At 37.7% G+C, this 18,735-nt stretch overlaps 1 protein-coding gene across 1 annotated transcript; it reads left to right on the forward strand.

The window, feature by feature from the left end:
* Positions 1 to 8,157: 8,157 nt before the first annotated feature.
* On the forward strand, positions 8,158 to 9,171 carry LOC133440451 (zinc finger protein 382-like). Its single transcript, XM_061717710.1, has one exon. The coding sequence runs from the start codon at positions 8,293 to 8,295 to the stop codon at positions 8,899 to 8,901; it is 609 nt and encodes a 202-aa protein (XP_061573694.1). The 5' UTR covers positions 8,158 to 8,292; the 3' UTR covers positions 8,902 to 9,171.
* Positions 9,172 to 18,735: the final 9,564 nt, after the last annotated feature.

An 18,735-nucleotide genomic window follows, 5' to 3' on the forward strand; every position in this document is an offset into this window, starting at 1 on the left:
TTAATCTGCAGCTCCATGTTGTTAAACTCTCTCCATCTAATCTGTTCTGAGGTTAGTCCAGTGCTTCTCAATCCTGGTCCTCGTGGGCCCCTGTCCTGCATGTTTTAGATGTTTCCCTGCACCAACACACCTGACTCTAATTAATGGTCCTAATTGTCTTGTCACCAAGGTCTGCACAACTCTGTTGATGACACATGTACTTTTATCACGGTGTGCTGAAGCAGGGTAGCATCTAAAACATGCAGGACAAGGGCCCACGAGGACCAGGATTGAGAAACACTGGGTTAGTCCAAGTTTGATATTTTTACGTGTTGAGTTTTTACAACGTTCCTCTGAAAAACATGAAGAATCTTCAGAGAAACGAGGACAAAAGAAGAAACGCAACCATCAACACGTCAGAAACAGAACAGCCAACCATCTGTCCCCATTTTATAAACTTTAATGTCTGCAGCATTAAACAAAAAACCTTGAAGATTTCAGAAGTCAGTGCAGTCAGATACGGTTTGCTTTTATTTCCCCTTTAAAATGTTTTTATTGATTTAGAAAACAAGAACATTTGGTTTAAATGAATGAGGAAATGAGTGTGATGTGGGATAAACATCACGATACTTGAGTCACGATACAATACGATATTGCAGTATCCAGATTTTGCGATATATTGTGATAATATACATAGTTCGCTGAAAACTGTGAAAGGCTTCATCCATTTTAAAATCTGAGCTGCACGTACATCAGATTATCGTGATAATTCATGGGACAATCTAGTCAAAACAATGCAATTCAAATGATCCATGCTGTGTTATTGTAACTATACAAGCTAATGTTACAACATATTTGTGTACGTTTTTCACATTATTTACATAATATGAAATTAACAATATTATTGAATCACATGTATAAAATCAAGTTGTACTAGATTTACAACTCGTCTGACACATGATTTATTCTAAAGCTGATGTTGAGATCCGTGTTGAAGCTGCAGATCTGCAGGTTAGAGAGCAGGAAGAAGAGGGAGGATCATCGGGATCAGATTCCAGGAAGAGGACACACTTTGGATTTAACCCTTTTATATCAGACATCCGTTTACAAGTAAATGTCTTTTTACCTCAACTCATATTTAGTTAGAAATAATCATGAAAAATGTAATTAAGTTTTCATTTTAGATGGATGAATTATTTTATTGTTTATAATTCTGGAATATTACACTCTCCATATGTAGAAAGAGCAGCAGTGCCCCCTGGTGGTGAGTTATAAAAGCTCAACATAAACCCAAGAGTGAACAATCTGTCTTAATAATAATAATAATAATAAAAACTCAACGATGCCATAAGGAAAAGTTCAAGACAGACTAATTATCCACAATATTTAACCAATAAGGATGAAGTCATTAATGATATGAATGAGGTGGTTAATAATTTTAACAGGTATTTTGTGAGTGTTGGACCAAAGCAGAAAAATGTGTGATCCTGGATCAGCTGATGGATGGAAGGAAACATTAATAAGTAGAAATCCAGATTCAATTTTTCTCACAGCTGTGGAGGAGAGAGAAATCATAGATATTGTAAGTAAATGTAAAAACAAGGTGTCAACTGACTGTGGTGATATGACAATAGTCAAAAAGGTTATTGATGGATTGTTAACTGACATACAGCTGTAATCAGTCACTCAGAACTGGGACATTTACAAAAAAAATGAAAACTGCAAAAGTCATCCCACTGTACAGAACTGGAGACAGACACCAATTCACTAATTACAGGCCTGATTCTTTACTCCCAACATTTTCTAAGATCTTAGAAAACGTATTTATTTACAGGTTGGACAAATTAATGCCAATCAAAAGGCCACGCCCCTAATTACGCATTAAACTTCTTGCTTTATATAATTCCAACCTGCCACAATACGAGGAAAAAGAGGCTTCAAACCCCTGCAGAAAACCTGTGGGTGATTCATGCATGAATGAACCGTCATTCTGAGTTTGGGGGTTAGTTTGGGATCTTTATTCCCTCTAGTGGTTAAATGTTGGAAACTGCAGCTTTAAATGTGTCTTGTATATCTATATATTTCACACCAAAATCAGTTTGATAGTTTGATAGTTTGATCAGTTTGATATTTAAATGATTTGATGTCTCAAATACTTACCATGTGTATTATTTTGAAGCCCATTGCAATAAAAGTTTCTTAACAACATACATTTTTTATGACAAATAATAAAGAACACATGAATTAAAAAATATTTTTCTTTTATTTATTGATATTAACAATCAGAAGCTTATCATATAAATTGTGTCAGCTCTCATTGTGTCATAAAAAATAAAACTCCTTCTAAACCTTCTTGCTTGTGTTGTTTTCTCAGATGTAAATCACTTTGGATGAAAGCGTCTGCTAAATGACAGAAGTCGTAGTAAACCAGTGAAAAAATGTATGCATTTTGTTCTAATTACTTTAGTTGGTAAATGAAATACTTACTGTGACTGCGAGAAGGAACTATGTCATTTGTTCAGACTCCACTGCAGCCCTTCAGAGTTTGACTTCAAATAAAACAATAAGAGAAGATCTAGTGTTGGAAATATTAATGGTGTTGTGGAGGTTATGCAGAACTGGAATTACTGTGCAGTTTTGTTGGGTTCCTGCCCACATGGGTGTTGATGGCAATGAGAAAGCAGACAATATTGCTAAAAGAGCATTGAAATTGAGTAGTGAGGTAATTATGGAAATTCCTTTTGGTAAAGGTGAAGCAAAATCATGAATTAGAAAGGCAGTGAGGGATTCATGGCAGAAGGTGTGGGACAACGGTGTAAAAGGGAGACATTTTTATAACATACAGAAGTCAATTAACGTGAAGGTTTTCAAAGGAAAGTGTAGGAGAGAGGAAGTCATCATTTCTAGATTAAGATTAGGTCATACTAGTTTAAAATCAACTCTGTATTTAATGTCAAAGTCTGTGTCTGATAAATGTGATGAGTGTGATGTCACAGAGAATGTAGAGCATGTGATTCTTAAATGTGGCAAGTATGAGGTAGAAAGGAACGCTTTAAGAGACAGGATGTACGAGCTGGGACGGGAATGGAGTTTAGTAGGTTATTAGGGAGGAGTGAGGTGATGAGGGATTGTTATAAGGAAATCCTTGTCTTTCTTAAAGATGCAGGGATAGATAATACGATTTAAATGTGGTTATCTTATTTTATTTAGGTATTTCCTTTTTTCCCCCCTTTAAGTTAGACTGTAACCTGGTGTAATAATGATCCTGATGTTACACACTCCGGTACAGCAGGTGGCGGTAGAACCTAATAACGTTGGTTGTGATCCGCCATTAAACCTAGAGAAGAAGAAGGAGAGGACGGTTCTGTTGTTTCCTTTCTTTTTCCTCTTCAACAATGTCTAAGGTGAATCATCTGAGAGAGTTTATCGGTCAGCGACTAACAGCAGCTGCTGTAGAAATATTGTCAGTGTTTGAAAAAAGCATCTTGGAGTATGAAGAAGAGCTCGACCGTCAGCGCAGACTGTTGGACCTCGCCTGGAAACCTGAAATCAGACTCCACAGAGTCGGTACGTAACCCTGGAAAGTTGAATGAATGAACACATGAGTATGACTCCTACAAGATCCCTTTGTTTCCAGTTAAAAGCCGTGGTGATGAAGCAAACCAACTAAATGGGAAACTCCCCAGCTCAAGCAGCTGCTGATGTGGGATTCGGAAACATCCCGAACTAACTTGTTGTTCTGTTTACTTGGTGCTGCCTTTCATGCTCCATTCACACTCTGGACCAGACTCATATTTCACACTTTATCAATGAATTAATTATTTTTATTTGGAATATGTATATAAAAAATAAAAAATAAACAGTAACATCTTCATATTCACATGTGTTGGAAAAAAGGAGTAGAAGAAGTCTACACTTTTTCCTAGTTCCTACCCCTTTATAACTCTATGAATTTACATTATTGCTATTATTATATCTACACAATATCTATATAAATATAGTCTATATAAATACTACGTAAACATGCCTATTACCACATAATTATCCATATAAGTATTTAGAAAATATAAATATTACATAAATATTATATAAATATATAGAAAATACAAATATTTTATAAATCTATATAACTACATAAATATCCATATATATATATATATATATATATATATATATATATATATATATATATATATATATATATATATGCTACATACCTAACAAATACATAACATCTATTACATAATTATAACTCCCTCTCAACATATAATATATACTACATAAATATCCACATAAATATCTAAACATATCTTAAGCAAGTATAATATACCATTTTTCCCTATTTTATTTGTTTCTCACACTCGTTACCCCATTTCCTCTTCCATATACCTGTTTATAAATAATTGTTTGTATCTCTTTTTAAACAGATTTATGTTAGTACTTTTCATTTCCAGCTCCAAACTGTTCCACAGAGTCTCCACAGTTCCATATGCACATGCTGCACATTGTTGTTCCTACTTTATGTTTTCTTTATGTTTACTTTATTTCACAAAATAATACTGACAATTTGATGTTTTACCAGAATCCTTAAAGGTATAGGCCCAATCCCAATACTCCCCCTACTTTTCTTCACTCGCCCTTCTTTTCTTTACTAACCCAAAAGAAGGGACAGATTTTAGGGCACTTGAAATCTTCCCAGGGGTCTGTCCCAATACTCCCACTACCCCTCGTTTTCATCCCTACCCTAAACAGGAAGCTGAGAGCTAAAAGCTGTTTTAATTTCAGCTGTAGCGCTGTTAATATGCCACTTTATTAAGTTTTAATATTTTTTCAGGCGTAAAAGTAACCGTTAAGATCCCCAACCTGGGCTCAGTTTATCCAAATATTGTAATAGACTTTTTAAGAAATTTGATCTGATGTTTTCGGCGATGATGAGACCGCGGAGCAGCAGCAGCGGCAACCTCAGCCGGAGTACAGACCTGATCGCGCTGCACCGTCCCGGGGGAGAAACCTGCAGCTCTGTTGAGAATTACCACTGGCTGAAATAAATCTCTCTCTCTCTCTCTCTGTCTCTGTCTCTGTCTCTGTCTCTGTCTCTGTCTCTCTCTCTCTCTCTCTCTCTCTCTCTCTCTCTCTCTCTCTCTGTCTCTCTCTGTCTCTGTCTCTGTCTCTGTCTCTGTCTCTGTCTCTGTCTCTCTCTCTCTCTCTCTGTCTCTGTCTCTCTCTCTCTCTCTCTCTCTCTCTCTCTCTCTCTCTGTCTCTGTCTCTGTCTCTGTCTCTGTCTCTGTCTCTGTCTCTCTCTCTCTCTCTCTCTCTCTCTCTCTCTCTCTGTCTCTCTCTGTCTCTGTCTCTGTCTCTGTCTCTGTCTCTGTCTCTCTCTCTCTCTCTCTGTCTCTCTCTCTCTCTCTCTCTCTCTCTCTCTCTCTCTCTCTGTCTCTGTCTCTGTCTCTGTCTCTGTCTCTGTCTCTGTCTCTCTCTCTCTCTCTCTCTCTCTCTCTCTCTGTCTCTGTCTCTGTCTCTGTCTCTGTCTCTGTCTCTGTCTCTGTCTCTCTCTCTGTCTCTGTCTCTGTCTCTGTCTCTCTCTCTCTCTCTCTCTCTCTCTCTCTCTCTCTCTCTCTCTCTCTCTCTGTCTCTGTCTCTGTCTCTGTCTCTCTCTCTCTCTCTCTCTCTCTCTCTCTGTCTCTCTCTGTCTCTGTCTCTGTCTCTGTCTCTGTCTCTCTCTCTCTCTCTCTCTCTCTGTCTCTGTCTCTCTCTCTCTCTCTCTCTCTCTCTCTCTCTCTGTCTCTGTCTCTGTCTCTGTCTCTGTCTCTCTCTCTCTCTCTCTCTCTCTCTGTCTCTGTCTCTGTCTCTGTCTCTGTCTCTGTCTCTCTCTCTCTCTCTGTCTCTGTCTCTGTCTCTGTCTCTGTCTCTGTCTCTCTCTCTCTCTCTCTCTCTCTCTCTCTCTCCTCCTCTCTCTCTCTCTGTCTCTGTCTCTGTCTCTGTCTCTCTCTCTCTCTCTCTCTCTCTCTCTCTCTCTCTCTCTCTTTCTCTCTCTCTCTCATAAAAAAAAACAGTAACTGGTTGAAATAAACCATTACCAAATCTCAGTATCATTTATGAAATATTTTTTTCTCTCGTCTTTGGAAGAAAATCCATTTAAAAATGGTTCAACAGTGACACCTGCAGGCCACAGCAGGCAAGAGGAGAAAGAGCAGTCTGTGTGAGGAGAAGGGGGGTCTAAGGGAGGCTGGGGGGCTTCTGTCCTCCGGGGGAGGGTTCTCCTTCCATTCACTCAATGCATTAATTTTTTTTTTCATGCTAATCTGTGATTGGCCGAAATCACGACGGGGGCAAGTGTTGAAACAACAGGATTGAATAAAATTATGTTGTTAAGAAATCTTGTAAGCCATTCTTTTACTGCTTAATTTTCGTTGGATATAAGAAAATAGGGATAAGTAATCAACTAATATAAAATAACATGACGCCGTGGGTTGGTTTTCCTGCCGTCCTCCCCAATTTTTTCAGTCACCATCCGCCACTTTTATATATATATATATATATATATATATATATATATATATATATATATATATATATATATATATATATATATATATATGTATATGTATATATATGTATATGTATATATCTCCAGTAATCGAGTTGTAAAAAAAAAAAATCAGAGGGGATGGAGGATTTTATCATATGGGGACAGATAATTTGTGCTGATTACAAATAATATAATATATTACAAATAATATCACTGACCAAAACACCTGCAGAAATACTGCAGGAATGACATAGCAGCAGTTAAATGCAGCCTTCTGTAAGCTTTAAATATCCACTGGGCTTACATCAAATACATCAAAACACAACAATAAAAAACAGTTTTCTGAACTTATCAATATGACTCTGTCCTTCACAGGATAAGTAACATGGATCACTGCAAAAAAAATCTCATTACACTTAAAACAAGACTCATCACTGGAAAAAAACATTTTTCACCTGTTTCAAGTAGATTTTCACTTAAAATAAGTAGAAAAATCTGCATGTGGAACAAGATTTTATAGCTTGTAATGAGAAGATAAATCTTGTCCCATTGGCAGATTTTTCCTACTTATTTCAAGTGAAAATTTACTTGAAAAGGTGAAAATTGTCAAATAAGTTATTTTTCTGGTGTTATTTTTCTCGTGATGACTCTAAATGTTGAAATAGCAGTGAAACCACATTCATTGATGAAATGACATTCCATCATTTCTTTGAGGGTATCCCTCCTGCCATTAATAAGATCAGCCAAGGAGCAGACCGCATCATCTGAGCCAAACCCGATTTCTTTATTCGCTTGAAATAAAGATGGTTTCTTTGGAAGTGGAGGCTTACTTGGTGTTACAGGCAGGGGTGGGAATTCACCGTCGAAGTTTGTTTGCCGGTTTCAGTCCATCCCGCTGCTGTAACCGTGGCCGCTAGCTGGGAAGCTAGTGTTAGCCTCGTTGTCGGGTCCGTTACAATTGGATCGTTTTAGTCCGGTCTTTTTGGACATTTTAGATGTATTCGTTCGGTCTTCTGAAAGAAGTATGTGTTAACTTTCTCAAAGGTACTATGCCAGCTGTGTTTTCACAGATTGACAGTTAAAATGTGCTTCAAAACAGGTTTGGTGCCGAGAGCTCGATAAGTTGTGACTATTCACTCCGCCATCTTGCCCAACCCTTCCAGTTAGATCGTTATATATGACGCGGAAGAAGCCATTTCTAGAACAACAACTTTATTCTTCAACTGTCTCGATACCAACGCAGTAACACAAGAGTACAGTCACAGTGCCGCCTAATGGTCACACAGAGTAATGCACTTGTTTTCAAGTAACTACATAGATGAAGGGGAAGACCGAAGGTTCAGGACAAACTTTAAACCTCACAAATACAACCAAACAATCAACACTGGGAAGCACTTTTGACTTGTTAAAATCCAATCGTTTTGTCCCTTTTTGTAATTCCAGAACTCCCACAAGAAAATGTTTGTAAGGTGGAGGAGGACGGGGTTTTCAGTGACCAGCACCTGGATAACCTGGAGAGGAGCTGCAGCCCGGACCAGGAGGAACCAGGGCATCCACAGACTCCAGAACTGGAGGAAGACTCCAGCGGTCAGGAGATGAAGCACGAGGACGTAGAGGTGGATGTCTCATTGGTCAATGTTGCTGATGTGAAAGTTGAAAATGGTGAACCAGGACCAAACTGTGTCCAGCTGCTGTTGCACACTTCTCCTGAAGCTCAAAACAAAGATGAGGAAGGGACTGAAAGTTTACGCTCAGACTCCAGTAAAACTGCAGATCTGGAGCCAATGAGACGACACGGTGACCACGAAGATGCTGCTGTCCCGTCAGACAGCAACTGTAAATCAAAGCTGACCAGGACCCACACGGGGAAGAAGGCGTTTTCTTGCAGCACTTGCAGGAAAGAGTTCAGTAAACGTAATATTTTAGTGGATCACATGAAGATCCACACTGGTGAAAGGCCGTACCTGTGCAACACCTGCGGAAAATCGTTTAGACAATCATCAACGCTCAAGAACCATAAAATGATCCACACGGGCGAGAAGCCGTACCTGTGCAACACCTGCGGAAAGTCGTTTAGAAACTCAGCAACGCTCAAGGACCATACAATGATCCACAGGGGCGAGAAGCCCTACATCTGCAAAACATGTGGAAAAAGTTACAGACTACGTTCCACCCTGGTGGTTCACTCGAGGATCCACACCGGTGAAAGGCCGTACCTGTGCAACACTTGTGGAAAAACCTTTACTAATTTATCGGATCTTAAACGCCACATAGACACGCATACGGGCAAGAAGCGGTATTTGTGCAAGACGTGCAACAAAGGTTTTAGCCGCAGAATTGGTTTGCTGAGTCACATGAAAATTCACCCGGAGGAGAAGTCTGGTGACTCGTGACAAATGAAGCTCATGTTGTCGTCCTCCGGGGGCAGCTGTCCACTCCTGTCTGACCCACAGAAGAAGAACCCGCAGAAGTCCAACCACCACCTCCTGTGGCTGATGAGCCTAATCCCCTCCCCACAAGGGTTGCAGGTTCAACCCGGATTTATGCTTCTCCGTCAACTTGACGCAGAGGGAACGATGTGGTCGTGTACTTTTTTTTAAAGTTCTGCATTGTGTTTGTTTGAATCCCTGTTCCTTCTTAAAATCGTTATTTGTTGCTGTTGGTAACTTTCCGTGTCCACGGTGTAAATAAAGAGCTGTTAGTATTTGCTGAAGTTTCTTTAAACGTGACAGTTTATTTCGTTCATCTACAAAGCCTCTCTCACACGTCCTTTTTCCCGTCTGTTTCTTCTTCACTCACATTCTCTTTGTAAAGTTAATCTGCAGCTCCATGTTATTAAACTCTCTCCATGTACTCCGTTCAGAGGTTATATATTGCGATGTTATACATAGTTTGCTGAAAACTGTAAAAGGCTTTATGTATTTTAAAATCTGAGCTGCACGTACATCAGATTATCGTGTAATTCATGGGACAAACTAAGTCAAAACAATGCAATTCAAATGATCCATGCTGTTATTGTAACTATACAAGCTAAAGTTACAACATATTTATGTACGTTTTTCACATTATTTACATAATATGAAATTAACAATATTATTTAATCACATGTATAAAATAAAGTTATCTAAATGTACAACTGGTCTGCCACATGATTTCTTCTAAAGCTGATGTTGAGATCCGTGTTGAAGCTGCAGATCTGCAGGTTGGAGAGCAGGAAGAAGAGGGAGGATCATCGGGATCAGATTCCAGGAAGAGGACACACTTTGGATTTAAACCTTTTATATCAGACATCAGTTTAGAAGTAAATGTCTTTTTACCTCAACTCATATTTAGTCAGAAATAATCATGAAAAGTGTAATTACGTTTTCATTTTAGATGAATTATTATATTGTTTATAATTCTGGAATATTACACTCTCCATATGTAGAAAGAGCAGCAGTGCCCCCTGGTGGTGAGTTATAAAAGCTCAACATAAACCCAAGATTGAACAATCTATAAGCAACCAAAATATTAACCATAAGCTCCTTTATTAATGACACATCTGTGCATTATATCAGCAAAACAAAACAATCACGAATTATAGGAGGCTTAGAAGTTCCATCTGAAATGCAAAGTCCTCACTTATTCAAATGAAAAAAAATTCAGGCGAATCCTAGAAGCCTAATGATGTAAACAAGTCCTCTATACAATGGAGGTTAATAATAATGTGACAAACATTAACACTGTGCAACACTGGCAAAAAATCTGAAGTAAACATCTCCAACAGAGATTAACATGTACAAACACTATGCATCGTTAACCAACTAAAAAAAGGCTACCAAGCTTCTTAAACTTAAATGCAATATGTTCTAGTGGTTAAATGTTGGAAACTGCAGCTTTAAATGAGTCTTGTATATCTATATATTTCACACCAAAATCAGTTTAATAGTTTGATAGTTTGATATTTAAATGTTTTGTCTCAAAGACTTACCATGTGTATTATTTTGAAGCCCATTGCAATAAAAAGTTTCTTAACAACATAAATGTTTTATAACAAATAAAGAACACATGAATTAAAAAATATTTTTCTTTTATTTATTGATATTAACAATCAGAAGTTTATCATATAAATTGTGTCAGCTCTCGTTGTGTCGGAAAAAATAAAACTCTTTCTAAACCTTCTTGCTTGTGTTGTTTTCTCAGATGTAAATCACTTTGGATAAAAGCGTCTGCTAAATGACAGAAGTCGTAGTAAACCAGTGATGAAAAGAATGTTGTATGCATTTTGTTCTAATTACTTTCGTTGGTAAATGAAATACTTACTGTAACTGCGAGAAGGAACTATGTCATTTGTTCAGACTCCACTGCAGCCCTTCAGAGTTTGACTTCAAATAAAACAATAAGAGAAGATCTAGTGTTGGAAATATTAATGGTATTGTGGAGGTTATGCAGAACTGGAATTACTGTGCAGTTTTGTTGGGTTCCTGCCCACATGGGTGTTGATGGCAATGAGAAAGCAGACAATATTGCTAAAAGAGCATTGAAATTGAGTAGTGAGGTAATTATGGAAATTCCTTTTGGTAAAGGTGAAGCAAAATCATGAATTAGAAAGGCAGTGAGGGATTCATGGCAGAAGGTGTGGGACAACGGTGTAAAAGGGAGACATTTTTATAACATACACAAGTCAATTAACGTGAAGGTTTTCAAAGGAAAGTGTAGGAGAGAGGAAGTCATCATTTCTAGATTAAGATTAGGTCATACTAGTTTAAAATCAACTCTGTATTTAATGTCAAAGTCCGTGTCTGATAAATGTGATGAGTGTGATGTCAAAGAGAATGTAGAGCATGTGATTCTTAAATGTGGCAAGTATGAGGTAGAAAGGAACGCTTTAAGAGACAGGATGTACGAGCTGGGACGGGAATGGAGTTTAGTAGGTTATTAGGGAGGAGTGAGGTGATGAGGGATTGTTATAAGGAAATCCTTGTCTTTCTTAAAGATGCAGGGATCGATAATAAGATTTAAATGTGATTATCTTATTTTATTTAGGTATTTCCTTCTTTTTTTCCCCCCTTTAAGTTAGACTGTAACCTGGTGTAATAATGATCCTGATGTTACACACTCCGGTACAGCAGGTGGCGGTAGAACCTAATAACGTTGGTTGTGATCCGCCATTAAACCTAGAGAAGAAGAAGGAGAGGACGGTAAATCATCGTGGAGTGGCAGAAGGAGTGGGAGGAAGGAAATAAAGGAAGGCATTTGTTTTCAGTAATGGGGAAAGTGACAGATTCAGTGAACACCGGAGGAAGAGGGAGGAGAAAGGAAGAGGTCATTTTCTCCAGGTTAAGGATTGGGCATACTGCTCTTAATAGCACGCTGCACGTCATGGGAAAACATCAAAATGGACTATGCTCCGAGTGTCAAGCACCTGAGACAGTACAACATGTGCTTATTTGCTGCAGGAGATACCACAGGGAAAGAGCTGAGCTAGTGGCGGAGCTGCAAGAAGTGGGTGTGAAAGAAGTTACAGTTAGAAGTATTTTGGAAGGGGGATCAAGTGGAAGAGGGAGGCGGAGTTTGTTTAAATTTTTAAATAATACTGGTCTGATGAGGAGAATATGAGTTCCTGAAAGATCCAGAAGATGGCAGCAATGCAACTAACTGGATGCAAGCTGCCGTTAAACCCCAAAGAAGAAGAAGAAGAAGAAGAGAGGACGGTTCTGTTGTTTCCTTTCTTTTTCCTCTTCAACAATGTCTAAGGTGAATCATCTGAGAGAGTTTATCGGTCAGCGACTAACAGCAGCTGCTGTAGAAATATTGTCAGTGTTTGAAAAAAGCATCTTGGAGTATGAAGAAGAGCTCGACCGTCAGCGCAGACTGTTGGACCTCGCCTGGAAACCTGAAATCAGACTCCACAGAGTCGGTACGTAACCCTGGAAAGTTGAATGAATGAACACATGAGTATGACTCCTACAAGATCCCTTTGTTTCCAGTTAAAAGCCGTGGTGATGAAGCAAACCAACTAAATGGGAAACTCCCCAGCTCAAGCAGCTGCTGATGTGGGATTCGGAAACATCCCGAACTAACTTGTTGTTCTGTTTACTTGGTGCTGCCTTTCATGCTCCATTCAGACTCTGGACCAGACTGAGATTTCACACTTTATGTATGAATTATTAATGAATTAGTTAATTAATTTTTATTTCGAACATGTATATAAAAAATAAACAGTAACATCTTCATATTCACATATGTTGGAAAAAAGGAGTAGGAAGAAGTCTACACTTTTTCCTAGTTCCTACCCCTTTATAACTCTATGAATTTACATTATTGCTATTATTATATCTACACAATATCCATATAAATATAGTCTATATAAATACTATGTAAAACATGCCTATTACCACATAATTATACATATAAGTATATAGAAAATATAAATATTACATTAATATTATATCAATATATAGAAAATACAAATATTTTATAAATCTATATAAATATACACTATATAACTACATAAATATCCCTATATATATATATATATATATATATATATATATATATATATATATATATATATATATATATATATATATGCTACATACCTAATAAATATATAACATATATTACATAATTATAACTATCCCTCTCAACATATAATATATACTACATAAATATCCACGTAAATATCTAAACATATCTTAAGCAAGTATAATATACCATTTTTCCCCATTTTATTTGTTTCTCACACTCGTTACCCCATTTCCTCATCCATATACCTGTTTATAAATCCTTTTTTGTATCTTTTTTAAACAGATTTATGTTAGTACTTTTCATTTCCAGCTCCAAACTGTTCCACAGAGTCTCCACAGTTCCATATGCACATGCTGCACATTGTTGTTCCTACTTTATGTTTTCTAAAATGTAGTTCTCCCCTTAGATTATAGCCCCTTTCTCTCTCAGTGAACATTCCTCTGATATTTTTTGATAGTAGATTATTCCTTGCTTTGAACATTATTATTATTTCGTTTATTTCGGCATGTTTATATAGACACATTTCATCTCCAGAACATTATACATTGCATACTCAGCACATGACGAAAAGGGTACGGGAGAAGCTGACGCTTATCAAAGTCCCGCCCCGTTCTATGTAAGATTCATGATCACATCAACAACAGAATTCAGTAAGATACATAGTTTACCACATAGCAATTTGTCTAATTTCATCCTTCACAGTCCAGATAGCATGTATGTTTGTACACGTGTCCAGTCCACTCATCCTGATCACCGTTCCTGTGATTTACTACTGTGTCCACTGTTCAGTTATTTTTATGTCCAAGCCTCTTTTTGCATGCAATCCACTTTGCAATGGAGGTGCGTGTGTCAATGCAGATTTTGATTAGTCGCCGTCCTCTGGCTCTCTAGCCGCCTTTGCCCCCTCCGCTCGTACTGACTTCATCTCTTCCCGAGCTTTGGACACCTCCGACCATACATAGAGCTCAATGTCACACACACACATTTTATAGTGACTTTGTTTTGTTTCCATGTTTTGTTTCCATGCCAGGTGTTCCAGTGCTGAATTTCCCACATTTCCATTGTTTTGTACACATAGCCAGACATTGCCTTCCTGTACCTAGGTTTGATAATCCTTCAATAACAGTTTCTTTAACCCATGTTTGAAAACAGTTACATTTCTTGCTAACTTTAATTCATTGTTTAGGCTATTCCACATTTTCACACCAGCTACTGACAAACTATGGCTTCCCATCGTTGTCCTTATCTTTTTCTGTTGAAACTGCAGCAAGCTGCGCATGCTGTGAGGACCTTGACTAAGAGTGAACAATTTCTGAACATTTACTGGTAATGCCGCCTGTGTTGCTTTGTAAATTGTTTGTAGCATCTGAAAATGAAGTATCTCTCTCAGTTTTAGATATTTCGTCTTTATGAACAGTTCGTTCGTATGTGCCCTGGCTGGGACAGAATGAATGATGCGAAGCGCTTTTTTTTGCAATTTAAATATTGGTTCTGTAATTCCCTTGTAAGTGAAACCCCAATTTTCTACACAGTACCTCATATGTGGGACTATTAGTGCCGAATATATGGTCTTAAGCGAGTTTAAATTGAGAGATCTCTGCAATTTCCACAGAATAGACACACTCCTTGCCATCTTATTTTGAATTATTTTTACATGTGGTCGCCATGTCAAGAGGTCATCCACTAATATACCCAGAACCTTATGTTCCCTCACTCTTTCTATATTGTATCCATTAACTTGCAAGTTTATGCTTTTCTTTACATTATTTCTCCCAAATAACATGAATTTGGTCTTTGCCAGATTTAGTGATAATTTATTTATATTAAACCATGTATTTAGTTTTGTCATTTCTCTGTTAATCGCTTTTTCCAGTATATTCAAGTCGTTTCCTGAGCAGAAAATATTTGTATCATCAGCAAATAAAATAAGTTTTAATACATCAGATGTTTTGATTATGTCATTGATATATAGAGTAAATAGCTTAGGGCCTAAGACTGACCCCTGTGGGACCCCACAGACGACATCCAGGCATGTAGACGTATTTGTTCCCATCTGGACATATTGGACTCTACCAGATAGATAGCTTTTGATCCATCTTAAAGCTGTATCTCTGATACCGTAATCATATAATTTTTCAATCAAAATATCGTGATTTATAGTGTCAAAAGCTTTTTTGAGGTCAATAAAGATGCCTACTATATATAATTTGTGGTCAAGCGCATCTTTAATCAGTTCTAAGGACTCTGTGAGGGCAAGTGCTGTCGAATGTTGCTTTCTGAATCCGTATTGGCTATCACACAGGATGTTGTGTTCAGTCATGAACTTTTCCAATCTGCTATTATAGAGTTTTTCTAAAATCTTTGAACACTGCGGCAATAAGGAGACCGGGCGATAGTTTGTAGTCATATTTATATCACCACTTTTATACAATGGTAATACCTTTGCTATTTTCATCTTGTCTGGAAATACACCGGTTTTGAAGGATAAGTTACATATGTGCGTGAGTGGTGTTATAATTCCTTTTTGTACCGCCTTCAACAGTCTCATGTCAATTTCGTCTACATCTACTGAAGATTTAGATTTGCACTGTGTGAGGGCATTTACAACTTCTGCTTCAGTGACTGGTTCAAGTAACAGACATGAATTTTTAGTGATTGTATTCTTATCAGAGTCAAAATGGTCCCAGCGCAATGGTGATTCAGGGATGTCCTTGGCCAGCTGTGGGCCAACATTTACAAAGAATTTATTGAATTGATCCACAATCAGCTTCCCCTCAGACACCGTCTCATTATCTATAATAAGGTGGTCTGGGAGTGTGACCTTTGGTTTCCGACCTGATATTGAATTCACTATACTCCAGAGTTTCTTGTTATGATTCTTGTTATCTGATAGTAGTTTTTCATAGTAATCCTTTTTTTGCTTTCTTAGTGCACTATTTATCTTATTTCTATATTTTTTATATTTGGATTCAGCTATTTCTGTTCTGTCTCTGAGAAATTGTTTATATAAAAGGTTTTTTTTCCTACATGCATTTACAAGTGATTTCGTAAGCCACGGTGTGGCTTTCTTTTTTGTTTTGTCTGTTATCTCCCTTGCAGAGCAATGTTTATGGTACAGTCCTGTGAGAGTCTTCAGGAATTCATCATACGCTTTGTTTGTTTCTGTTTCAGAGAGCACATGTCTCCATGTCTGTGTCAACAGCTGACTCTCCAATGCGTTCATATTCTTTTCATTTCTTATCCTAACTAACTTTCTTTTTTTCGTCTCGCTCTTTACAATATGATTCCACTCACACATTGCAAAGACTGGTAGATGATCAGAGATATCGCATATCAATAGTCCACTCACTGGATCTGCTTCTAAGACATTTGTAAATATATTGTCAATTAGTGTGGCACTATGTTTGGTAATTCTGCTGGCCATTGTAATTAAGGGATGCATACCTGCCGCATACATACTATTTAGAAAGTCATCTGTCCCAGCGTTGTTGTTTGGGTTTAGGATAACGATATTAAAGTCTCCACAAATGAAAACATTTTTATGCTTTGTCAGAGAGAGTAGTTCTGTCACACTATCACTGAATAATTCTAACTTTGAATCCGGGGCTCTATACAGACAGGATATTACAGTATTTCTCCCTTTACACATAGATAATTCTACAGTTATGCATTCCATTACATTGTCAATAGCTTTTGGCACATTTTCCAATATGACAAAATTAATGCTCTCTTTAATAAAAAGAGAAACTCCTCCACCAGTCTTTTTTTTTCTATTTTTACACACAAATTCATACCCACTTAAGATGAAGTTCATTCCCTTTTCTTCATTAATCCAGGTTTCTGACACCGCAATGATATCAAAGGATGTAGAAAATCCTTCCAAGTATTCCAATATGTGATCAAAATTTGCATATAAACTCCTGCTGTTGAAATGAATGATTGACAGCCTCTGATCCATCACAATGTCCTTATTGAACTGCTCCCTTGTATAATATCCACAATTTAGTGCTCTGCTGTAGTAGTAGTGTATATCCGGGTCAATTTCTTCATTCGAGTCTTCTGATCCAAGGTGTTGTTTTAAAGATAGGTTCCTTTTTTCATAATTGGCAATCCTGCCTTTAAGTTTATTCATCTTTGTTTTTTGTGAGTAGGTAATCCATTCTTTTTGTAGAGGTTTCATGGTGAGCTTTGACATATTAGCCGGTAAGTTTCTCCAACTCCTCTACCTCCCTGATCAGCACCGGTCTGGTATTTTCTGGCCCATTTTGTTTGATGTAGACTCTGCAGTTTGCCGTCCAGGTATTTTGTATTTTTCCAGCCTTCTTCAGTTGACGAGCTTTCCAGGCGATGGTGGCGTTTTTCTTGCTGAGATTCTCGTTTATAAACACACTGGTATTTTTCAGCTTACTGCCTTGTTTTAGCAGCGCTATTTTGTGTTTTCTGTTAGTGAATTTCAGCAGAACAGCCCTGTCTTCACGTTCTCCCACCTTTTTTTTCTTGGGCAGCAGTTGACATGTATCCACATGTTCAAGATCGATCTTAATGTTTTTGGAGGTTAGGAAATCCTGTACCTGCTTTTCCACAGATTGGATGTCTTCCTCCTTCATCTCCTCCTGTCCTCTCGTCGCTGCTGCATAGCTCCTGGGCTTGATCTCAATACCCGTAATGATCACATCATTTAGCTTGTTTTGTTGATCAAGCTCCTCCATTTTGTTGTTTAGAGCTATTATCAGCCCATCTTTTTTCTCATTTTCCTTTTTGAGGTGTTGAATCTCTTTCATCAGGCCTTGCATCCCTTGTAGTTGGCTCTTTATCTCCTTCAAGCATTCCAACTGAACCTCCAAGCCTTCCAGCTGAAGCTTTACTCCCTCCAGGGTCTCACCCATTTGGGTCAGGTCCTGTGGATTGAACTGGTTCCCCTTTTTTGGTGGCATTTTCCTTGGATTATCCGATTCTGTCGCTATTTGATACTTTTCGTATAGCTTTTCGCATAGCGGCTCAGTAGCCCGCTATTGTTATGTTTGAGCTTATCACTCCTTCGAGGCCAAGCTCACCAGCTGCGTCGAGGAGCTGTGTCTTGTCCCACGTCTAGCTCAGAATGAGCTAGACGCACATTATTTGCGCTGTTTTGTATTTAACCAGATCCATACATTTCTTAACCAGATCCATACATTTCTTTAGACTTAATCGTTTATTTAGTAGAAAAGATGCAGATCACAGTGGCTCCGTGTAAGATGTGAGATGACACTGGCAAAAAAAACGATCGTTGGAGGATGTTCATGTAGGAGTTCATATGCAGGACTTGTAGTTAGATTGTTACTTTTTTTTATTTATTCATTTTTTTTTCAAAAACTTTATTTCACAAAAACATGAAGTTTACAAATTATATATCTTCAACAGAACATAGAAATCACATTTCATGCCAGGGGGGATAAGAGTTTACAAGAAAACATTAAAATGAACACAGATATTAATAGTTTTGATCGCCTTTTGATGAAGAGAAAATTGAATGGAGTCGATGTTTGAGCTCATTGTAATAAGCAACAAAAGAGGGTTTTCTATGTGTAAATTTACATTTGTGAATGTGAAATTTTGCCAACAGTATGACGAGGTTAATAATGAATGTTTCATTGGGTTTTGCCTTAATCCTGTCAAAGTCATAGAGTCCAAACAACACATCCCTCCAAAACAACTTAAATTCTTCTTCAATATTGTTA

The sequence above is a fragment of the Cololabis saira genome, chromosome 3, assembly GCF_033807715.1.
Source record: "Cololabis saira isolate AMF1-May2022 chromosome 3, fColSai1.1, whole genome shotgun sequence".
NCBI classification, from domain to species: Eukaryota; Metazoa; Chordata; class Actinopteri; order Beloniformes; family Belonidae; genus Cololabis; species Cololabis saira.